Here is a 25,767-nt window from a genome sequence, read left to right on the forward strand (position 1 = left end):
GGTCCCAAGCCCACTTCTTGTGCTAATTTCTCCAAAGCAGGGTGCCCAAAATCCAGCAAATTACACACCCACACCCACACTCAAACTATACTAGAATTAGACTTAAACTGTGTGGTCCCAATATGGCTTAATCTAACACTGATGTTTTCTGTGGTTTCTGTAGGTGTATTGTCCCCAGTCATAACTGTCCTCCTTCTTGGACAGTGCCTGGCCTGATGGTGGGTCCTATGGTAGCAGTACCTTTTCTGTTATTTTGGAGTGCGGCTTGGCCCCAGTGTCAGCCTGTGTGATTGTCTTGGAGGCAGCTCACTTGGAGCAGCTGGCACAAGAACTGCACTTTGAGACAGAACACAGCATATGTCCTCTTGGACATATGACATGTAGTGGTCCAACCCTAATTCTGGTGTACAGAGGGCATGCAGTTTTCCCAGTTCCTTATTCAAACCTCGTTTGAAATACAGGCCTCTTTGTGGCAGTCCAAAAAGAAGCTTGTGGTGCCAGAACCAGTCTTTGGACCGTGTACCACTGTATGTTTCCTTGCAGGGGATAGTCTCCAGAGTGTGGGGATGTGTCATTTGGGGTGGTCCAAAGATTGTTCTGGGATGCACCCTGGCCCCAGTGTTCGCTTGTGTGATTGTCCTGGGGGCACCCCACTTAGGAGCAGCTGACACATGACCTGGGCTTTGGACCACGAAACACCATATGTCCCCTTGAAGGAGAGAGTCCACTGTATGTGGGGGTTTATGATTTATGGTGGTCTAAACCTTACTTTGGGGTTCAGAGCTTTTAAACTCCCTTCAATGATGTTTGGCTGGATTCATGAATAAGTCACGAATAAGTCACGGGTAAGGAAGTGGGAACTAACTTCAGCCTCCTACATTAGTTTGGGTGAATCCACTAGAATCTGGTAGCAGTAATGGAAATGGAAATATTTTATTTACTTCATGTATACCCCATATTTCTCCCCACTGGGGACCCAAAGCAACTTACAACATTCTACTCCTCCTTTTTATCCTAACAACAGCCCTGTGAGATAAGTTAGGCTGAGAGAGTTTGACTGACCCAAGGTCACCCCATAAGCTTCCAACAACCATGGAAGAGCAGGGGTTCAAACCTGAGTCTCCCAGATCCTAGGCTAACATGCTAACCACTACATCACGCTGGCTGGACTGTCACACATTCATGCAAGTCACTTGAACCAACTAACGACAGCCACTAATTAATTAATTATCATATGGCAATGTGTGTAATATAGCCAGGAGATCCTAAGACTGTCTGTCAGCCAGAAGTTCTAGCTCTTTTAGTGTTATGCAGCTACACTTGTTTTTAAGGTAAGAGATGTCTGAGAGGTGGGTTTCCATTGCCTGCCTTTGCATCATGACAGCCACTATTATTAAACTACACAGGGGTGATGCTGTATTGTCACACACCAGTAACATCATCTGGTGCATAACTTCAGGCTGATCATATATTTCCTCAGAAGAAATTCCCACTGACTGGTACTTTCTTCTAAGTAAGGATAATTAAGACAAACCCAACATATGATCTCTTATTAAGATAAGCATGTTGTCTTTGCAACCAATCATAAATCAATTTGCAACGTTAATTAGAGTGATATTGTCACAGTTGAGGGACAAGCGGTAGTTTAAACATGCCTACAGCACAAAAAATGAGCTACCTGGGCAGATGTAGGTCTTTCCTGCGGATTTTCTTTCAAACACTTCTTTATTAAATTTTCAACTTCTGGCCAGGGAGAACAGCTATATTCTTTTACAGGATCTGAAATATAAGTGGTTGAAGTCAGTTGGGTAGACAGAACCTACACAGATCAGCATTAATCTTGTAGGACCACATATTTTTAACACCTTTCCTCCTTTTGAGAACTGTCTCTCTGAAAGTAGTTAAGAGATAATGTTAACATACAGACATTCATCTATTAATTCATCAACAGGGCCACATTTGGACTGGCTCTGTTTATATTGATCTCTCCTCCTCATTTTATTGACTTCATTCCTCTTTGAGGTCTCACTGACCTCAACCTTCCAAAAGAAACCCCAAATCTTACTTCTCTTCTTTCTCTGACTATGTATTCCCAAAAACAGACAGAGATTCACCAAAATAACCCACAGGACCCCTCCTCATATATCTAGAAGACTATAGCAGTTTTTATTGACTAAATGTAGCTTCTTAATGTTTCAGGTAAGGGTCTTGTGTTCTTCTGGCTAATGCCATTAACACATGAACTGACATCCTGCTACCTTTCCAAACTGAAACTTAGAAGAAAAGAAGCACGTTCTGCAACCTTTTGACAAAAGTAAGACAGGATTGACTGATCATATTAAGGTTCAATATATTTTGAATAATGTTTTTCCGGACATAACTGAGAAGGTTGTTTCATTTCTTCAATGTGCCATTAAGGTTCGTCAAGATAAGACACAGTGATGATTCTATGTTATATTTAAATTTTAACTGTATACATTAACTGTATTTTGACAATGTTATAATCTGTCCTAGTTTATTCTGCATGCCAGTAAAGGTTTGATTTGAAAAAAGTAGTTTGAGTTTAGCCTCTTCTCACAGAGCAACTCCAGTATTCACCTTGCCAAGCTGTTAATTTTTTTTATATGGATACCTGGGGTAGAATGTCATCTTACCACAAGGCCATACTGCCTTCTCACAGGGAGGCTAGAGTTACCAACTTGATCATTTGGCATGTCATTTATAATGATCAAGAGTCAGGTTTTAAGAAGAAATACAAGAAGTCAGTTGCTATTTATCAATAAAACAATTTCAAAAGTAGAAATATAGAATTATAAAAAAAGAAAATAGGTCACCAAACTCCAGTCTTCTCCATTAAATATCGTTAACTGAAAGGTTATTAAACTTAGTTTGTGCTGTTCCGTTTCCTACACCACGGACCATAAGATATTTAAAATACCTTCATAAAAGCAAATGCAGAAAACATCAAGTACACTTAACATACACATGATTTTTCACCAGACTACACTTACTGAAATAGTAGTAGATTTCTGCCTCTGAAAACTGAATTATTCCTGTTGTAGGACTGCCTACTAGAAAGAAACGTACTTCAAAGACAGCCACAACTTTCAGGTCCCTGAATTAAATATTAAGGAAATGAAAGCTACCTGGCAACTTTCCATGGATCGCTAGTTCATCAAATTCATTTGGAAATTTCATGCCTTCTAATATTCTTCCACCAGCTGTTAAAATGTCATACAAGAGCAAGCCAAATGAATAAACATCAGCTTGCTGATTGTAAATAACATTTCCTCTTGCAACTTCTGGTGCTCTAAATCCTAAAAAAATACACAATACATTAATTGTCATGCTTCTCACTGGGAAGATAATGAACTTGTCATCAATTTAAAAACATTAAATGATGTTAAATGCCCCATGGAATTGCACCCAAAAATTATCAAAATACTATTTATTGCCTGGAAAGAATATGAGTTTCCTCAAAGTTAATTATGGGAAAGAGATTATGAATCACGTAATAAGAGTAACCATCTCAATCCCACACATTAACATTCACAAATAGGAAGAGATACAGCATGCATAGGAAAATGAGGGTAACCACAGAGTCCCCAAATGATCTTGTTTGTTTGTTCATTCATTTCAAGCTTTAATGTAAAGCATACATTACAAAAAACAAACAAAAAAACCCAGCCCAAACATAATGCATGGTAAATGAATGAATGGTCCTGGAAGAAGTTAACTGTTTTGGATTTTTAAGCTACCTCATTCTAAAGGCTCAGGATAACTAGAACCCCAAAACCAAAATCCAGCAAATTACACACCCACACCCACACTCAAACTATACTAGAATTAGACTTAAACTAGAATGAAAACAAATTGGGGGCCATTGGGGGAAATGAAGAGGGGCCAACAACAGGGAAGTAAGACACCTGAAATATCCCTTTCTGGGATTCTTATGCACTTAGTTCAACTGTATGGAATTTCCCAGACAGAGAACTATTTAAGGGTAGTACTATAGACCCTAAAGCTCATACTGGAGGAAACGTTAGTCTTTAAGGTACCACTGGACTTCTGTTTTGTTTGGCTACAATAGATTACCATAGGCTAGTCCACTGGAATGACAGACACCAGCCAAGTTCTACCAATTTTTCACCAGCATGTCATGATCAGTAGTAGCAGGTCAAAGGTCTTAGGCAAAGGTCTTAGGCAAAGGTACGTGAGACTTGTGGGAGACGAGAAAGCAGGTGTCATTTCTAGGGATGCCTAAGGATGAAGAGCTGTCACTGAGCTGACAATCTTCCCAGCCCCGCAAAAGGAAGGATGGAGTTGGCTCAGGAACTGGCTGGGGAATCTGCACTCCTGGCAACTCACATTGCTTCCATGTGCTACCACCTTAACTTTGGTCCCACAGATATATTTCAGCGTTACTCCGTTTTGACATGAATATTATGACTTTCATACCTGGGGTGCCTTCTGAGGTTTTTATTCCCATTCTGCAACAATACTGAGCAATCCCATAGTCAGCAATCTTTGCAATGACTGCTGAATTAGGATACAGTGTGAAAAGCAGCACATTATGGGGCTTTAAATCACGGTAGATAATCATCGCCGAATGTAGATACCTATTAGAAAAAGAAAATATTGAATAATCAAAACTAGGTGTTATAGCAATGTCAAATACCACTTAACATGTGCTGAGAAGGCTGGTGGGAACTAGTCAGACATACACCAAGTGTACCTCCAACCTTTCATACACTGGGAGGCTTCAGCCTATGCTGATCACCATCCTATGATGTAGATTGGGGCTCAGCGTGGCAGTGTGGGATGAGTGACATGACTGCCTGCCGAGTGATCAAAGAAAAGATATTCCACATTTTATTTAGGACACTTTTCACACTCCAGGTTAAATGACAGGCAGTGAACTGAGAGCTATTAATGAAAACATAACCTTAGTTAAACATAAAGAAATGTTAAGCACCAACTCCTATTTGCACCAACTAGACTAGTACATCTTAGCTGTCTCAGAACAGCACCCACAACTTGCACTTATTCTTGCTTTCACAGAATCTGGAGCCTTATGCACATTATTAAATTTATGTTTCTCATTCTGCAAGAATGATTTCATAACTATTCTGGAGTGCAAGACATGAAACCACTCATAGCAGAACTCCTGTAATTCAAGCAATTAAATATATTATTAAAACTGCAATAATAAAAAAAGAATTACTACTTATACATGAGCCTAACATTGTTGGGTGTGAACAAAGGCATACTTGTGAACATATATACACACAAAATAATAATTTTTTTTTAAAAAAGCTTTGAGACCGACCTTTCACTTGTGGACTGAAATAAGCATTTTACCTTAAGCCATCAGCTACATGTAAAGCTATCCTGTGCTGGAGCGTCCTGGTTAAAGTTGCACTGTCTTGTTGCAATAATCGATCTAGAGACCCCTTGGGGGCTAGTTCCATGACAAGCATCCTGGGACGCACTGCTGCAGCCAGTAGAGACACTAAGCTAGGATGATGGAGGTGGCAAAGCACTGCAAGTTCCTAAACAGAATCAAATACAGGTGCAATTTATATATACCCCCAAAGATAAAAATATAACAAAATATAACAATGGCAGCAAGTCTACAGGTAAGCATCTATAAAAGGTTTCCAAATATCTAAAAATATATCCATGTGCAATTGTTGTCTATATGTCAATTGTTCAAATGTTGATCAGGTTGTAAGGTCCTCAAGATACTGGATTACTGGAGGTGGCCATTTATTTCTCCAGTGTTCAGTTCAGTGGGTTTTATTATGGTCCATAGGCCATTCAGAAGCAGGGACAAAAAAAACCCTCTCCAGTGTTCTAATATAAGTCTTCTAGCAACAGCAAGGGCACAGAGGGTCCATTTTCATTGACTAGCAGTTAGCCTCCAGGAGACAGGCAAACAGTTAAAAAAGTCCAGAAGCATCATCAAACATCAATAAATACCCTAATACAAAACTGATATGAGTAATTGCTTCCTCCCCCAAATACTGAATAACTGGACAGGCCCAAAGCATATATTCAAGAGATATGTCTTGTAAGTTTCAACACCAGCAATTAGACACTTTACTTAATCCTTTATTAAAAGGGTGCTGTAGTGTCCAGCTAGGGTTGCCAGGTCCCCCCTGGCCACTGGTGGGGGGTGGGGGAGGTAGGGTTGCTAGATCCATGCTGGGAAACTCCTGAAGATTTGGGGGGTGGAGCATAGGGAGGACAGGGAGTTCAGCGGGATACAATGCCATAGAGTCCACCCTCCAAAGGATCAATTTTCTCCAGGGGGAGTGATCTCTGTAGTCTGGAGATGAACTGTAATTCCAAGGAATCCGTAGCCAGCACCCCCTGGGAGATTCTGAAACAGTGCCGCAGGGCTATATTTAGATACCAACAGATGCTGGAGTTGTAAATACTGCCATTCAACAGAGGTTGACAGGCCATATCTAGACCTCGGCTGAGAAAATAACAAAAACTCGTTATCATGATCTATTAATTGATCCAAAGTAAAAATCCCTCTATCTGTCCAATCCTTCCACAAAAGAGATTCTTTCCCAATTTCTAGATCTGGTACAATGTTGAAAGTGCTAACACTGATGTTTTTGTAATGTACAGCTCCATGCTGTGTGGCACCACTATAAAAAAATTAGGAAACCACCCTCTATGAGGGTGAGCTGTCTTGCTTGATCAGCTGATGGGAAAATTTGCTCTGCACTTTAAGGGATACGACTGCCTTTGCTCTCACTGTGCAAATAACCATAAACAAACTTTTAAAAATTTATTCGTTTCAAAAAAGGATTAAAACCTTTTCTGCTGGTGACTCTCTAAATAGCAGGAATTTCTCTTACTTGTCTTAGGAGCCTAAGTGACGTATGCTTATTAAAAATCTTCACAGCCACTTCTTCACCACCATAAGAAGCACGGTATACAGATCCAAATCCACCATCACCTTTCCCAAAAGAAAACAGGGACAAGCATCAGAAAAACACAGAATGCAATCCTTCCTCAGGTTAAGAGGGCTTATTTTTCAAAGCTGAGGGTGATTTGCTGTGCTTTCCTGAGCAGACGACAAAGCATTGAATATTCTCAGAAGATGTTGTGAAGAAAATTTTAAGAGGTTAAAGAATTTGAAAAATAAAACTTTGAACTGGTTGCTGGACATAGATTTAATATGTTAATACTTAAAATATATCTATTATTATATCTAAAATATTATTTTCCCATACTAAATTTTAACGAATGTCAGTCTCTGATAGCTGAATCTACTAGTTACAGCAATATTATTATTTACCTAAAAGAAATTCTGGTCTTTGGTCAAATTCTAGTTCTTCAGTGTTCAACATAATATTCCTAGGCAAATCAGCCAGTATCAGGTCAGGAGCAATCTGGGCTATCGGAATGGTAGATTTTGGCTGATCTGAATTTACCAAGAGATCACCTACATTGAAAGACACAGACATATTAAAGATGCAACAAATTAAGCAGAGACATAAAATGACATACAGTACTCATTATTCCATACATCACAGAAGTACAAACATTTCAGTAAATTCTCTAGTGAAAATATATATAAAATTACCTTAGTATAGGTGTCTAAAAATAATTCTGTCCTGTGTTTCCCTAAAGTGGTTAGGCTTGCTGCCTTGCAGAAGACTACAGGCAGCATACCTGCTTGTTTTCAGGCAGAGAAATAAAAGATCAAAGGTCACGTGGACAGAGTGTCTGCAGGAGCCCAAAACTTCCTTCTTGAACTGAGAAATGCTTACTTTTTGCTAGGCGCAGGATTTTGGCTTATAAATTGACAAATTGCATGGCTCTTGTGGGAGCTGGAACCTCCTCTGCCAAGGGGTGCCAAGAGCTGCTCTGCAACTTGGTCCTAAAAATATCAAGAACCGCAACAGGTACATTCAGATGGGGTAGCCATGTTGGTCTGAAGCAGCAGAACAAAATTTGAGTCCTGTGGCACCTTTAAGACCAAAAAAGTTTTATTCTGGGTATAGCTTTTGCGTGCAAGCACACAAGCTTATACCCAGAATAAAACTTTATTGGTCTTAAAGATGCCACTGGACTCAAACTCTGTTTTTCAATAGGTGCACTAATTGTACCAGCAGTAACAAAAACTGTTTAGAGTTTCTCTGCAGGGCTGTTGATGCCCTGAGTAAAGCCTGTGGGATTTGTGCCCAGGACACCAAAGTGGTAGGCACAATGAGGATCATAATGACATGCTGCATAAGTGTGACAGAAAATCACCACCTTGGACTCATGCTGTCAGCTACTTGTATAATATATGGCATAGGTTATGCCAGGAACAAGTCAAGGGCTGCTGGGACTTGGCTTGCAGCTGGCATAATCTACACCAGTCACTGCCTCCTGGACCAGTGCCTCCACCAGCTGGGTCCAAACCAAGCCCAAGGTACTAGCAGTGCCCCAGGGGCCTAGTGTGCAGCCACAGGGAATATGACAGGCAGCATACCTACCTGAGATACTCTGAACAAGACCTGATTGGCCTTCTATTTTATGTACAAGGATTTATTATTTTTTTTAGAATGGGTACAAGATCAGTTGAAGCTTATGTGTTAAATTGCGTAAAATAATTTAGTTATTACAAGGTACAATTATTGTGAAAGGTCATTATGATCACTTAGTATTCTGAGTTTGCTTAGAACTGGCTGCATATCACTTCAGTGCTGAAAGTTCACTGGCTGCCTGTTTGCAGGGTACTGGCTTTGAACTATAAAACTCTATATGGCCAGGACAGAGATATTTAAAAGACAGTCCACCCCCCCTGAGTTCTACTCACATTGAGTTCTCCATCTTCGTGTTTCTCCGTTTTCTGAAAAAAGTCACGTGGCCTAAAGAGAGGCTGCCCCCCAGCTTTGGAACACCTGTCTCTGCTAGGGTTGCCAGCTGCATCCAGCAATCTCCAGGAGCATTAACAAGGTGGGGACTAGTGCTTCCGTGGCATGTTGACACCCTTCCTGGTGAAAACCAGAAGTGCCAACATGATCTAGGATCTGCAAAATCTATGGTAAAGTCACAGAGTTTCTGCAGTTCCTTGAGCATCCCATGACATTACATCTAGTGAAAACCAGAAGTGACGTCAGCATGCCGGTATGATGCTGGCATGTACTTCCACCTTCTACACACCAGCTGCTGAAAACAGGTTGCTGGGAGATCTTCTGCTACAGTGGGTGACCTTTTGAAAACCCTAATCCTTGCATCTAGCACCCTCATTATTCATCTTTTGACATCATATCAAGATGCTTTTCATTTATTCTCTCCCTTTTTGGCCTCTGCTACTGGTTTTAATTTGATTTTAAGTATCTGTGGAGTGTTTTTGTTAATTATTGGCTGTATTAGTTGCTGCTTTATCTTGCATATTACTGGTGTTTAGGGCCTGATAGATTGTCTTTGGATGCAAGAGAATTTTTATTTCATGAACTACCTCGAGCACTTCAAGGTGTCCTCCTGTGTGTGTGCTCACTTCAGCAGCACATATACTAAAATTGGAATGGTACAGAGAACGTGTCCTCCTGTATAGTGCAACAAACATGGCTTCTGCACTTGAAATTGAAAGACTGAAGATTTTGCCTTAATTCTCTATATAGATAGCAGAATAAAACCATTAACAATACGTGCTTTATTAAAATATCAATTTAGCAATGTAAGACATTATGATATTTGACAATCACCAATAGACACTTATTTGTAAAAATACTTTACTGCACTAGATACCTTCTTCTGCTTTTTTAAGTAGCTCATCAAGTAATATTTTCCGATGCTCTTCGCCATCCTCAAAACTATACAAAGCCCACTTCTTCAAGAGTGTTTCTCCTTCACCACATACATCCACATCTAACAGCCCAGGAAACCACTCTTCCATAAGAGAATCAATATGATCTACAACTTGCCCCAGGAGAATGCAACCTTAAAAGGTCAAGAAAATGCTATCAGAACATACAAGTCTTATCTGTTTTATGTATATGTTTATTTTACCACTATTATCTCCCACCTTTTGTAAAAGCTTCCAAGGTGGCTTACAATTTGATAATTATGGCAATAATTATGTATGGCAATAAAACAGCAAATTGCAAACATATAACCCAAGTAAAAACAAAGCCATCTAAACTTCTGTGTAAATGTGGATCCAACAGTACAACAGACCCCAAGATAGTCTAACCTTTCCTGCAAGAAGGCACAGTAATTTTTAGGAAACTATTTGGATTATTTTCAAAAACTGCTGATTCCACAAGGGAGTATGCTTCAGGTGACCAGTTCAGGTATATGCCTTGTCTCCAATACATCCTGTTCGGACGAAGAGCTCGTTCTAGAGAAATAAAGAAAAAATCATTGCTTTCTAGTGTTATTTTGGTGTGATAAATTAAACTAAAAGAAAAACAAAATGCCCACTTCAATCAGATATGCATAGCTGCTATTTTATAGTCCTATATGAATGTACAGAAGACACACAGTAGCCATAATATGTTTGCATCTACAACAACCTCAGCATCTATATATTTAATAGCCAAAGTCCCTTTTGGGTGCAGATACCTGTTTCTGCCAACAAAGGGCTCACTCTCCCCCAACGGCTTTTTCTACAGACTCAGGGGACTCTGTAGTCTACAGAAAAATCCAAAAAGTAAAAAACAAACAAACTTGGGGATGGTTGAATTCCCCCCAATACTCTTTGAAATGGACTCTACAGGGATCTACTCCAGGCATCAATGGTGAGAGATTAGAACTTTTTTTTGGGGGGGGGGAGTGCTTCTAACTGGCTTTGTCAGTAAAAGGCAGGGGGAGGGGGAAGGGCCCTTTCCAGGCCTATTTTGGCCTTTGAGGGAGGGAGCCTTGGGGCCAGGCCTTACAAGGATTGCCAGTGCCAGGCTGGGAAATTCCTAGAGGTTTTGTGATGGATTCTAAGGAGGGCTGGGTTTGGGGAAGGGAGAGGCCTCAGCTGGGTATAATGCCACAGAATCCACCCTCCAAAGCAGCCATTTTCTCCAGGGAAACAGATCTCTGCTGCTTAGAGTTTGGTTGTAATTCTGGGGGGTCTCCAGGTCCTACTTGGAGGTTGGCAACCCTCGACCTGGCAGCAGTCTAGGGTTGCCAGGTCCCCCTTGGCCACCAGCAAGGGATGGGGGGGGGTAAGGTTGCCAGATCCAGGCTGGGAAACTCCTGGATACTTGGGGTGGATCCTGGGGAGGACAGAGACCTCAGTGAAGTACAATGACATAGAGTGCACCCTCCAAAGCATCCATATTCTCCATGGGAAGTTATCTCTGTAGTTTGGAGATGAGCAGTAATTCCAGGGGATCCCCAGGTCCCACCTAGAGCCTGGCATCCCTAGCCAGCACCCTCTAGATGACTTGATACCACCTGATTTACTCTTCAACAGCAGCCACCCTATGAAAGCCAGTGTGGTGCAGCAGTTACGAGCTTCAAAGTAGGGTCTGCAAGACCCAGGTTCAGATCCCCATCTCGCAGTGGAAGCTGACTGGATGATTTTGGACCAGTCACACACTTTCAGCCTAACCAACCTCACAGGGTTGTTGCGCAGATAAAAAGGAGGAGAGAATAATGTAAGCTGCTTTGGTCCCCACTGTGGAGAAAGACTGTAATTTTCCTAGGTAGAGGCTGTGGGGGAGTGGTGTGGAGACAGAAAGCTGAAGACAGAGAGGCAGATAAAGGTAGGTTGGCTGTTGGGTGTAGGGCTGGCAAGTGGGGGGGCGGGTAAACCCCCGCTTTGGAGGCCCGATTTCCGCCGCCATGGAATCGGGCCCCGGGGGGAACACCACCCCCGAAGCGCAGCGTGGCTGCATCACAGGAAGTGACGCAACCATGTAGATCACGTTGGGGGCGTGGCCCCAATCGTCGGAGGGAAAACTCTATGATTTTCCCTCCAACGATTGGGGCCATGCCCCCAACATGCTCTACGTTGCGCGTCACTTCCTGTGATGTTCTGGCGGTGTGCGCGCACACACATTCAAAAGCAGCTCCCGGACCCCGGCAACACTCCCCCGCCGGTGAGTCCGATCGACTTGGCAACCCTAGTTGGGTGGGAAGGAAATTGTGTTCCCAACTCCAGGTTGGGAAATTCCTGGACATTTGAGGGGTGGAGCCTGGGGAGGGTGGGATTTGAGGAGGGGAGGAACTACATACCAGTATAATGCTATAGTCTTCACCCTCCAAACCATACATGGAGGAGAGAGAGAAAGGGGCAGAAGGGAGAAAGAGGGTAGAGAAAAAAAAAAGAGTGTGAGAGAGGTAGGTGCCAGGCCTTTGTGCCAACAGCTTTGTTCCAACAGTTGATCCAGCACTCCTTGTTGGGCCATGCCAGCCCAACAGGACCAGCCACCTCCCCCATTCCAACTACATCCATGGAATGCCCACATCTACACCAACAGTGGGTTTTGTGCTGTTGTTCCATCAATGTGCAGCTGTGGTGCTCCTGTGCTGATGGAACTCAGTGGCACAGCACTGCCCTTGCGCCAGTGTAACTCTAAGTTACACCAGCATAGGGGTCAATCAGGTCCCTATTCCAATTTGGCCCCCTCCTTAGGATTGCTCTGTAAACCAACAATCAATTTGGCTGTCGAGAAAAAATAGCAATTAAACCCTCCTCCAAAGCAAAATTGCAACCACCTCTTACTCTTTCCTTACTTTGCTTCCCACATCCCTAAAGCAAGCAACAGGTGACACTATACATTTTGTAATTTATTTGTCCACCGCTGTGCCAGTAGCCAGAAGCAGAAAGGCAAATATCTGGGGCACAACATGAAAATGGCTAATTGCCATTTTGCTGTTAACTGTGTGTACATTTACAAGGCATAAAAAGGAATTTAAATAGGAACTAAGAATAGGGGAATGTTCATAATAATAACCAATTATTGTGTACAGAAAATCTGACATATCGATCAACTTTTTTAGAAAAACACTTTCCTTTCCTGAGTTATATAGAGAATGATGTAAAGGTGAAATAGAACTGTCCACAGAAGTTTAAAGTAATAGCTTTATTCTAATACCATAATTATTGTTCTTGACTATCGCTCTGTTTACTGTTAGCCTTACTATTAAAATCAGAAATAAGAGGGTTTTAAAAAAAAAGAATAGGAAAATGTAAGGAATCAGAAGGATGAAACAGGATGTGTCAAAGGTTCACATTCTTTTAAGTAATTTCATTATGAAAGTTCTCACTCTGTAGTGAAAATGTGAAATTACCTCTTCCTGAAAGCATATATGGAGACACTTCAAGTAATCTGTTGATTAGCCTGGACCAGAATCCCATTGGAAAATATGGCATTTCATACAGCCTAATGATAATTTCTGAATTTTCACAGTGGGGTAGCTCTATGACAGGCCTGTTATCTGACAAGCTGGAAGACAAAGGTAAATTGATTTTAATCTGAGTTTACTTTTTTCAAAATTATTAAGAATTACAGAGATAGCTACAAAGATACAACAGCAAGAATGTACAAAGAATTTTTATTACAGTTTTCCTGAATTGTGGCTGGTAGGATAATCTTTTGATCAGTCAAAAACAATTATATCAATGGACCCATAAAATATCAGTACATTTTAAAGCAGGAACTTTTAACTAGGCTTGATGCTAATGCTAATTACAAAACTGAAGTGATTCTTATAGTGTGAAACAGTGAAACTAGTTTTTTAAAAAATGTAATTACTGTGAATTTTAACAATGTTACATATGGTTCCTATAAATGTGAGTAAACCACTGGTCCTCCTTAGCTTTTATCCAGGAGCACTATGGACAGCCTACACTTTCCAATTTTTAAATGAAAATGGGCTCATTCTTCCTGTTTGGAGATGTCTGCAGTTAAAAAATGACAAGCAAAAGAGGATTTGCCATGTTGCTAAGCTTATCCCCAACTCCAACAAGGGATAGAGGGCAATCAGCCTTGAATGAAAATTGAAAACATAAACTAACATCTACATAGTAACATATTTTGCTCAATGGGACACTTGACAATTTTTTAAAAATGACTTTTTAGTAACTATTTGATCATGGTAAAATAAGAGACCAGTGGTACTTTACCTGCTTGGAACCAGGAGTTGATCTTCTCCAAGTGGCAGGGCAATCTGGAATTTCTCTAGAAGCCTAAAGTACTGTGACATGTAAACCTTGGGAAATTTGCTCTTCTTTAAAAGGAAATTTTCTACATCGGAACGCTTGATAATTCCCTTTGGGTACTTAGGAAAGCCTTCGACCTTAATTGTCAAGATCTATGGAAAAGAAAACAAACTCCATAATTTTCCTAGCATTTCTGCTTTATACTCTCAGCATGAAAACATACATAACATGTAAATTGGTTTGACCCGCAGGTACTGCTATCTTTCCAGAATTCAGCTGTGAAAAAAATGATGCTACACGTCCAAAGCAGAAACAGTGGCACTGGTTGACAGCCTCCATCCAGCCTTGCAACTCTACAAGGTACTTCCCTCAATCCGTAGAGCAGTTTTTCATTTTAAAATTGTTTCCTTAAAAAAACCCAAAATGATAAGAATTTTTTAAAAATAACACCCTGAGTATCGATGAAGCCTTTCTGAAACATGGGGCAGGGAAAAGGATTGACTGGTGAATCAGTATTTGATTCACTGTCATGTATGTTCAGCACTTCGAGACCCGAGTGTGCCACATGACGGAGTGAGCTCCCGTCTCTAGTTCCAGCTCCTGCCAACCTATCAGTTTGAAAGCAAGAAATTGCAAGTAGATAAATAGGTACCACTTCAGTGGGAAGGTAACAGTGTTCCGTGCGCCTTTGTGTTTAGTCATGCCGGCCACATGACCACGGAAATGTCTTCGGACAGCACTGGCTCTTCGGCTTTGAAACGGAGATGAGCACCGTAACCCTAGAGTCGGATTCGACTGGCTTTCGAGTAAGGGAACCTTTACCTTTACATGTATGTCTGACATTTCCATTCCAGTCCAACAATTTGCAAAGTGCAGGAGAGGTGGAGTTTAAAACAAAAACAAATGGATGTCACTGCACATCTTCAGCAGCAGGCTGAGCTTAAATATTGGCATCCTATATCAGTACTGCATTTTGCATACTATCAGACTGAGGGGGAGGGAAATCCCAGAAATTTTATTCACATGATCATATACAGCTACAAACATGTTAAGGAATACCACCCCAACTGGCAACATATAGATCTCAGTGAAAGTGTCAACCCAGTGTGCTGCAGAGGTGAAAATGGCTAAAGTTGTGTTAGGGATTATTAGGAAAGGGATTGAAAACGAAAAATAAAGTGGCCAATATTATAATGCCCCTGTATAGATCTATGGCGTGGCCTTATTTGGAGTGCTACGTACAGTTCTGATCACTGCCTCTCAAAAAGGACATTGCAGAGCTGGAAAAAGTACAGAAGAGGGTAACCAAGATGATTGGGGGTTGGGACACCTTTCCTATGAGAAAGGGCTGAAGAGCCTGGGACATTTCAGTTTAGAAAAGAGATAACTAAGGGGGACATGATAGAGGTTTATAAAATTATGCATGGATTGGAAAGTGTTGAAAAACAGAGCTTTTTCTCCCTCTTCCCAAAACACTAGGAACTTGTGGGCATGCAATGAAGCTAATGGGTAGTAGGTTCAGGATGGACAAAAGGAAATACTTCTTTATACAGCAAGTGATTAAAATGTGGAATTCGCTGTCAGAGGATGTTGTGATGGCCACAGGCATAAACAGCTGTAAAAGGGGATTACAGAGATTCATGGAAGGTAGGTCTCTCAGTGGCTACTACACCATGGTGACTAAAGAGAACCTCCACATTCAGAGGCAGTAAACTTCTGAATCTCAGTGGCAGGAGGCAACATAAGGGAAAGACTTTGTCCCCGGTGTTGGACCTCCAGAGGAAGTGGTTGGCCACTGTGTGAGACAGGGTACTGGACTAGAAAAACCACTGATCTGATGTAGCAAGGCTCTTCTTATGTTCTTATATAGATACACTTTGTACATCCATATACCACTGGTTCTTCATGCGAAGGTGTGCACATGAACAGAACTGTGTAGAAAAGATATAAATGGGCATCAGAGTTCCTCGATCATTATGCAGCTGCCTATGGCAGTATGCACATATACAGAGATATAGTCTTGACTCCCCACTTCTCTGTTAGGTACTTCAAATAAAAAAACTGTGGGGGCAAGGAGGAAACTGAAGACCTGTGCAGACGTTAATTTCATGAGAACTGGGAGCCCGCAAACCACACATGTTGATAGTGTGTGGACCCTGCAATGCACCTGATAACATGCAATCACCATATTGTGAGATTCAGGAAATCTGTGAATTTTCTACCACCAACTGTGTGTTACCAGTAGATTGTAGTTCCTCCATTGCTCTTAATATGCACAATCACCCTATTGTGCAAATGTGCACTGAGAATCTATACCCTTCCACATTCACACAGTACAGCAACTGTGTGCTGCCAATACGTGCAGTTGGCTGTTTGCCTACGCATGTGCAGCTCCCAGTTTGCTTACACATGTAAGAAAATGATTTTAAAAAATGCACTGCAACAACAACATAATTAAACTGACCTGTGCTATGATTTTACATAGCCATTTTGGATCGACGAAGTACAAATCTCTCAACTGAAGTGCTGGGTCTTGAAAGTGTAGCAGTACTCCTGGGTGGGGAAAAAGAGTAATTAGTATACTAGCCCAATCTTGTCAGATCTCAGAAGCTAAGCAGGGTTGGTCCTGGTTAGTACTTGGATGGAAGGCTACATGCCCGTAGCCAGAAAATTTCAATTGGTGGGCAGGGGTGTTGGGGCAGGGAACTTAATTAGATTATCATTTTTTTTAAAGGATGAATATTCAGAAACCACTGGGGAAGCAGTTTAATCTTCAAGGACATTACTGGACATCTAAAAGTCATTATTCTTCTACAAAAAAACTTACAACCCACCTCTCTTAGAAATGCCTCCCCCATTGCAAACCTTATACTTGTCGAAGCCAGCCAACTGCTCAGCACTTGCATAATCATAGCCGGCCATGGCTAAGATGCAGGGAGAGGGGCAGCCATCCTCCCCCTTCACCTTCCACACCTTCAGACAGACAGACAGAAAGAGCAGTGCACACGTGCACAGAAGAACCACCCGGCTTGTAGCATGCAGCCCCCTCCCTGGCTTCTGTACTATACTTCATTCCTCCTCCCTGGTTCATCATTGCCTGCCCCTCTCTTCCCACACCACTGACCTTGGGGTTGGTTTATCTCCCTATCTCTAGCACAGGGGTCCCCAGAACCACAGAGAAAAATCCTATGAATATTTTTAAGCCTCAGAGCAGATCTTCTCACAGTCCCCCCCCGCCCCCCCGGTTCTCTAGGGATTCATGAGTTCCTCTGCAGCAGTCATCTAGTGACTGATGGCTCACGCGCGACCTGATGGGGAGGGGACCCTTGGTTTCTAGCACTTTTTTCCTGCCCTTCCTCCAGGCTGCTGCTCAGGGCTGCATGGGACTGCCTCCATTGGCACTGCCTCATCTTGGCGCATCATGGCGCACAGTGAGACAGATTAACTTGAAGGACTTGCAGCTGGCTTGCTGGCAGGCTCAGCAGGCAAGCTTGGCATGGGCGTGCACAACTGTAATAATTTCTTTTTAAACATTTAAAATAGGGGGGGTTAGGATAGAGACTTGTAGGGTGGGGCCTGTAGGTGAGGGGGCAGCCCCCCCAAAATGCCCCACCATAGCTATGGGCCAGCAGACCACCAAGGATCTCCAGGGTCACTGTGCAGAGGCAGGCAATAGCAAACCACTGTTGAACGTCTCTTGCCTTGAAAACCCCACAGGGTTAGCATAACTTGACTGCGACCTGACAGCAAAAACAAACAAGCAAGCAAACAAAACCGCACCCAACACCTATGACTGGCTAAGGAAATAGTATTGTTGAGTCATTGTGCAACAGGGAGCTGATTGAAAAATGCTATGATCTGATTTATGCTCTAAACTGTATTTTAGATTTTCAATTCAAAAGCTGAGCATATTCATTTTTATTTTGTCATATTTCCTGCATTATGCCATTCCCCCAGTTCTGAAACAATTTTACAAGACTGCCCGTTCAGCAACAGTCTATAATTTTAGAGAAAGATGCAAAGATTTTATTTACCCAGGTTTTTTGTTCGAACTTTAACAACAACAAAGTGCCATCAGGTCACAAGTGACTTTGTGACCTCTCAAGGGGTGTTCAAGGCAAGGGATAAGCAGAGGTGGGTTTGCCATTGCCTTCCTCTGCATAGCAACCCCATTCTCTCTTGGTGGTCTCCCAATGAAGTGCTGACAGTGGCCAACCCTCACTTAGCTTTCAAGCTCTGGCAAGCTCAGCCTAGTCTGGGCTATTCAGGGTGCTTTTTAAACTCTGCAGTTTTAAACTGTTCTCCCATAGTGTTGAGTCAATATTTTTGATGATTGTTCGCTTAATGTTTGGTTGTTTATTATCTATTATTGGTTTCAGGCATCCTATGGTACACTAGTAGTACAAAAATATTCTAGTTAAGGTCACTCTTTTTTGCCTTGTCTATGAAATCTATTATACTCAGTTAAATAGACAAAGGTAAATAATGATACAGTACAATTAAAACGTATGTATACAGTTAAGCACTTGATTGCCATTGATTTAAATGAGACACAGCTGTGCCTAACTTCTTTTCTGGAACAAACTGAATAACATTCAGGGTAGAATGATCCATTGCAAAGAAAAGGAACACAAAAGGCCCTTCTCACCAATGGGGAGGGTATCCTTTATGTTGGTCACTCCTCCTATCTTCTCCAGAACAAAGGCTCTAATATTCAGGTTGAGTTGCAGTACATGTCTTCTTACTGGAGTAAACCCCTCTCAGTTAACAGGACATTGCACAGTGGCGACATAAGAATAAATTGCAAGGTCTGATACAGAGAGTGAAAAGAGATCAGTAAGGCTTCTGAACTTAGTGGCCCTGTGCATGGACATTCCCAAACCTAAATGGGTGGCCTAGTTTTGGTCAAAACGTAGGTAGTGCCAGTTATTCACACCTATGAAAGGCTGAATAAATTTTGAGTGTAAAAGTTGGATTCATCTTAAGTATCACTCTGCTCTGCTGGGGGGGAAATGTAGAACTGATCAAAAGTTGCAATACTCTCCTTGTAGATCTAAAATAGCACCAGAAAGGCAGCCTTTAGAAATAAGTAATCAAAAGAAAATTTCTTAATTACTTTATTGGGTTTCTAGTGAGGTCTTCTAGTACCTTACACAGGTCCTAAGAAGGGAACTGGTGAGCCATAACTGGAATTTTCAACACTACTCTCCATAGGAGGCTTATAGCATACAGGTGAGATAAACAAAGTCCATCAATGGTCCTGGTCACATGGGCAGGAAAATGCGGGGGGGAAACGTGGCTGTTAGCCCCGGGGCTAAAAACCGCGCGGTTGCTTGAGCAGACCTACCAATGGAGGTCCCGTGGAAGTTCCGTGGTAGGGGGGAGGTGCCGATCACTCCACAGTCCTGCGGCGAGGCAAAGAAGCGGGGCACGGGGCAAACGGGGTTGTTTTTTTTTAAAAAAAAAAACCTCAAATGTGCGCATGCTCCCTTGGGTGCTTGTGTGCATCCGTGGAGACTTTGAAAAAAAACAACCTTTTTCCAAGGGGACATGGGCGGGCGCCGGAACTACCACCGGAAACGCAATCAGACGCCCGCCCTTGCCCCGCAGTTTCAGGAAACTAGTACCTCTGAGGTACTAGTTTTTTACCGCGCATCTTCCGCGGGAAGCCTCGGGTTCACCACGGGAGCTCGACGCTTCCCAGATGTGGCGGTGAGATCACGCCCGGTAAATCCACCTATCTTCCGTCCCTCTAGCGTGCCTAATGCTCCGTGTGACCGCAGCCAATGTTATATAAGAAAGAAGTATTCACTGCTCCCTTATCATAACCCAAAGACTCTAAGATTCAGCTTGCCAGCGAAGTCTAGTAGGGCAGCAGAGGACTTTTGCAGTAAAAGACCTCTTGAATGTCATGGAGACTCAGATTATGAAATCTGTCTTCTTCTTGGGCAAGGGAGAACATGCAAACTAACCTGTTCTCTCTGCTCTGATTCAGGAAGAAGTTTTAAAGAGGGAGAGATGTAAAAAAAAGACCTTGGAGGTTACTGTGGTATTTACAAAGAATATTTAAGAAAAACAGCAAAAAAATTCCCATTTACAGTGCAATCCTAAACAGACTTACACCATTCTAGCCCATCTACTTCAATGGATTTAGAGTGGAAATATGCTTTGGATTGCAATGTAAAGTCTTTTTTTTCTAGTGCTGTTGTCTGTTCACCACATGCTCCCAATGAAAACAGACAAAGCTTGTAGTGCCACATGAATCACTTGACTGACCCTGGATCTGCCTGCGTTGAGTACTAAGCTCTGTTAACAGTTTCTAGTACATTTATGTCTATTACTACTATAAAGTGAAATGTCTCTTTGAAAGGAGTCTCATGGATGGGTGACTTGTCAGCCACCACCAGGAGGATGTGGTCACATCCTGAAATTAGTGGTATGTAAACATGATACAGCTGCCTCCTCTGAAAACTTGTGTGAGGCATAATGCTGGAATGAAATCAGGTACCATAGACAGTGCCTATACCAGCAATAATCTGATTTTGAAGTTGCCACAACCACATAAAATCTGTTTTGGTGTATTTATCAAATACCTGAAAGACCTGACCTGAACGAGCTGTGGATCATTTCTCTCCTGACAAGTGGGAAGGAAGATCATCATCCTCTGAGTGTTTATAATCTTTCTAAGATGTTGGATTCACTGTGCTTGAACCAGGGAACTCTTTGTTGGGTTACAAGAAAGCCATGAGTGTTGACTCACTACCAGATCACCTGAATATCTTTAAGTCGTGTGTTCAACAACTTCCTTTCATAGCCTTATCTGGTCTTCATTTAAAAAAGGTAAAGGTTCCCTTGCTCGAAAGCCAGTCGAGTCCGACTCTAGGGTTGCGGTGCTCATCTCCGTTTCAAAGCCGAAGAGCCAGCGCTGTCCGAAGACGTTTCCATAGTCATGTGGCCGGCATGACTAAACACCAAGGCGCATGGAACACTGTTACCTTCCCACCGAAGTGGTACCTATTTATCTACTTGCAATTTCTTGCTTTCGAACTGCTAGGTTGGCAGGAGCTGGAACTAGAGACGGGGGCTCACTCCATCATGCGGCAACTCGGGTCTTGAACTGCTGAACTACTGACCTTCCACAGGCTGCAGTTCAGCGTCTTAACCACTTGAGCCTTTTTAAAATGAAGACCAGATAAGGCTATGAAAGGAAGTTGTTGAACACACGAGACAAAGATTGTTACTAGGCAAAGCAAGGTCTTTGTCGGGGGGGGGGAGTAGGAGCTCTGAAGCGGGTTGCTCCGTTGAACAGGCAGGATGACACCTTGGAGGGGCTTACTTCTACAGCAAGGGATAGACAACAGTTTCATTTTAATATTAATCCCCGCCTGATGGTCAGATGGGAGGAGTAACCCACATCTTTCTTCCACTAATGAAGAAAAGTTATCGTCTATAATATTTTGAACAGTCAAGTGCACCACAGTAGTTTATCTACCCCAGAGAACAGCACTACTCTAACAAATACATGTTTCCTAAGTACATGGGTGGGTTAATAGCATTGGTTCACGCATACGTGAGGGTTCAAAGGGTATGGGAAGGTACCTTAATTCTTTCTTTGCCTGCTGAGTATCTCCTGTAAATGACCTTCCTTCCTGCTACTGTTTTTAAAAATTCCCCCTTGCCCCAGCCAGATGCAGAAAAATGTAGCTTAGGTTTTTGCAGTGGAGAATCAGAAGGAAAATGTAAGGTTGCAAATCCCACACACTAGTTCTACCTTGCTATACCCTGCTTGTTCCCCTCCCACGCTGACTTAAACAGTACACATGTTTTAAAAACATGTGTTTGCTGATATAAGGCATAATTCTGTTCCACCTCTGGGATAAATTACGGTGATGTATGGGAAACACTTCCATAAATCATTGATGGAATTTTTCTTCTGCATATCATCTGCTCTGATGAGGTCACCAAATTCTACAATATTTACACCTTTCCTACCCCATGTGGTCAGACTTTCCAGCACCTGATAAACCAGGTTTTTTTCTGAAATGACTGACAATCCAATAAGCTCTACTGTTGCTGTTGTTATGAGCTGTAAACACACACTCAAGCTCAGTGATCACTAAATCTATCAAGCATTGTATCCCTCCAGATACCTTGAATTAATATTAACTCCACACTTCAATAAATACCAATGTTAACAAAATAAGAAAAGCCTGGTTGTCTTGAGATAATAATTTTGCAGAATACAATTTGCAAAACACGAGACCTTTCTGTATGTTGACTACAGAAATTTGACATATATTACCTGACTCATTCAGAAAATGAATAGCGTGAGGGAGTTCATTTTCATCCAATTGCAACTTGTTTTCTTGCACCAGCTCTAATAATTGCTTCTGATCAATCACAGGAAATTCAGCTGGGACGTTAGAACGCCCTTCGAGAATCTTCTTCTCCAGTTCCAAATAGCTGTCTGGGATTAGCTGCCCAATAACTGGCTGGTCTCTGATCTGCACAATTTTGATCGGGCATAAAAATGGGTTATTAAGACACTGCTCTTAATATCTGGTAGAAGCACCACGCAGTTGTTCATCTCATTTGTGGTTAAGAGGGCTGTGGGGACTGCAGGCACCCTCATCCCAAGCTCCTCTCTTCTCATAAGCAAGCTCCTCACCTACCCTGTGGCACTTAACCATGGTTAAGAAGGAAGGAGGAGGAAACCGTGGACTTCCTTGCTCTGCCCCTTTCTCTGGAGTGCACACCCCACTACCAATCCCTAACCATGATTAAGGGCTATAGCTCCACTCTCTTGGAGCAACCCTGGAAGCAGAAATGTTTACCTGAAATTGATGTTTGGTTTTGGAAAGCTTGGGGTATGACGTTAATGGACAAGCTCATAGTAAAAGCATTTGTGGGACATAAAGCTTTACTGTCAAGAGATACACATTCAATGGAGACAACCATTTATTAAATACTGGAACAATGCTGGAACATCAAACATTAAGCACAAAGTGTTGCAATGTGTGACAAATTGTCATACTTCATAAGAATAATTTTGATTAAAGTAGTAACCAAACGAATGTGAGAATTATTCATTCATTTGGATAGTGTATTTTCCTTATTTTAGCCTTGAGAACTTAGTCTTAAAAAGTTACATGTGCACAGATGCCCAACCCTTTGCAAACAGAAATACAGAAATACAATCTAGAATATCATCTTAGGTTCAGTGTCAAGTATTACCCTACTCTGTTAAAAAGCAGAGATGGGAGGACTGGAGGAAGCAAGCAAGAGGGACTAACAGGAGCCAGCAAGGGGGATGGGATTTCTTCTACTCTCTGAATCCCTGTGGGCCACCCACTTGTAATATATTTCTTTTTATGGTACTAATGTGATATTACAGTACTAATGCAATCTAATACACATTTCTAAACCACTCTCAGATTTATGATTTCTAAGCCACTCTCACCCAATTATTAAAAAAAAAGGTATAATTTCATGTTCTCTAGGGATTATTTTTCTCTAAGCTTTCCTCTGTCAGAGGCAGGGGTGTGCATTCTGGTTTACTCAAACTGAAAATGTACCCAAAAAACACCTTATTGGTCTTCTTGGGTATATTTCAGCTTCCCAAATGTACCCAGGAATGTTTGGGACAACCCAAAAAATCCCGGATATATTAATGAATTGCCAGCAAAACTGGGCTACCCAGCAGAGCCCCAGCGGAGCCTGTGAGGAAAGTTCCTCCCACAGGATTAGCTCATGGGTGGGCTTGGTTTGGCGGGCTGGTCTATGTGGTAAGAAATATTGAAAGATGGAAGTATTTGGGTTTAAAATGAACCAACTAAGTTATGAATTCCATATACAATATCTGGCTCTGCCCTGGCTAGAAAAAGAAAAAAAAACCAGGCTTGACCTTTCTTTCACTGAATATGTACTCAACATTACATTCCCAGGCCCAGGGGCGTGTGAGACTTTACAATAAGCAGCTGGCTTGGGAAGTGGCAGAACCCCAATAAAGATGTGTGGCCATTTGGACACCTGGCAAGATAACACTAGCTTCCTGAGAGACAGAGAGTTCACACACATACCCCGCTTTTCATCTCTCTAAAGATCAAAGCACAGTTTATTTCCCTGATTGGGGGACACCTGGATGACACTGTATTGATCCCTTTGGACTTTTATTGTGTGAGACCAAGGAAACAATATTTCCTGTAATACAATCATCTTTTAGGAAGCAATTTTCAGATAGGAAATTTCCACTTCCATGCTAATCAACACCTGATATGATCATCAAAAAGAACTCCTCCTTTGATGTTGGGTTTAAAATACTGGTCCAGAGCCCACAGACGGCAGCTGAATCCGAAAAGGATTCAGTTAGAGAGTGCCTCTCGACGCGCTGGCATGGGGTGGGGAAAACTTTGTTTTGCATGTTTATTTTTCTGTGTGTATGTGTAGGAACTATGAATGTTTTGCTATAATAAAGATAAGTTTTATTTTAAGAAGAGACTAGTGAATTCCAAGCTTGCACTTCTGCCTTTGGTAAGGGGCAACACACAGGAGACACACACGAACTGAGGGGAGGGGGAAGTGTGGGTGACAGGGTTAAACACACACCCACACATCCAAAATTCTTACAACAAAATGGTGCCGTGACTAACGGAGCTCTTCCGCCCCCAAGAAGCTTGGACTGGTGAGTATGATTTTCTTTTATCTATTCTTTATTCGTGGAATTCCCAGGGGAGCCAGGTGTGAGGCCCTGGAAGAGCTAGAGAGAGCTGGTGGAAATTGTGTTTAGCGCGCTGTAGAGGCCCAGGAACATAGCAGCCGGTCTGCCTGTTGGTCTGGAAGGTGTTAGCTTAATTAGTAAGCGCACAAGGAAACCTGTTTCTGTGTCAGCTTGTTGAGATTTTTCCTCGCTGCATGGTTACAGGCTGAATATCACACCAAACTGTGGTACTCTGTTAGCCATGTCGGTCTTGGCTCTCATGAGGCGCAGTCAGGTACTCTGAAACCTGCTTTTTGCTTTGTCTTTTTCCTCTGTCATAGGTAATAAGTTTATAAGTTTATGGGTGGGATATGTGTTTTGTGTGATTGCGGCTATTATTTTATGATTTTCATTTGGTTTGTCATTTTGCCTTTTTTACTTTGCTTGTGCACCGTGGGTGGGAATTTCTTGGGAAAATATGATGCCTCCCTCCCTGGACACCTATGGTTCCAGGTTGGGATGAGTTAAGTGCGTTGCCTCCCCTTGGGGGGAAGAAATTGAAGAAATTGCTTGAGTTGCTTTTCTGTGGAAGTTGGGGTTTTTTTGTGTGTGTGTTATGATCCCTGGCCCCACTTTGTGCAGCCTGCACAAGGTGCAGTTGGTTTACAATCTGGCCAGCAACCGCAACACCTGCTGCAGCCAGCGCTGGCCTCATCCTGGAGGTTTCAGCCTGTGTGATGAGGGGAGGGAGCGCTGGTCCTATGTCTTGCTGTTGGCCTTTGTTGCATGGAAATCCTGTGGCAGCAGGGCTGACAGGATACTTAGGGAGCCGTCTTAACGTCTTGATTGTGCTTGTGGACTCCAGTTGTGATTTGTGCTTTTGAATCTGAGCCTGTTGACTGCTGGGCCCTCTGGATGAGCTAAGACCGCCAGGGGGGCATTGCAGCCAGCCTCT

The 25,767-nt window shown here is 42.3% G+C and overlaps 1 protein-coding gene across 1 annotated transcript in view; it reads right to left on the minus strand.

Annotated features, from left to right (window-relative positions):
- LRRK2 (leucine-rich repeat kinase 2) overlaps positions 1–25,767 on the minus strand; it is a 149,513-nt gene that overhangs the window by 25,128 nt on the left and 98,618 nt on the right. Inside the window, 12 exon segments of the mRNA XM_015422529.1 lie at positions 1,679–1,779; positions 3,147–3,317; positions 4,459–4,619; positions 5,362–5,552; positions 6,876–6,976; positions 7,319–7,465; positions 9,763–9,954; positions 10,208–10,354; positions 13,246–13,400; positions 14,081–14,268; positions 16,581–16,669; positions 22,419–22,620. Coding sequence (XP_015278015.1) covers positions 1,679–1,779; positions 3,147–3,317; positions 4,459–4,619; positions 5,362–5,552; positions 6,876–6,976; positions 7,319–7,465; positions 9,763–9,954; positions 10,208–10,354; positions 13,246–13,400; positions 14,081–14,268; positions 16,581–16,669; positions 22,419–22,620 — 1,845 coding nt within the window.

Source organism: Gekko japonicus, unplaced genomic scaffold (genome assembly GCF_001447785.1).
Source record: "Gekko japonicus isolate JY-2015 unplaced genomic scaffold, Gekko_japonicus_V1.1 scaffold1338, whole genome shotgun sequence".
NCBI classification, from domain to species: domain Eukaryota; kingdom Metazoa; phylum Chordata; class Lepidosauria; order Squamata; family Gekkonidae; genus Gekko; species Gekko japonicus.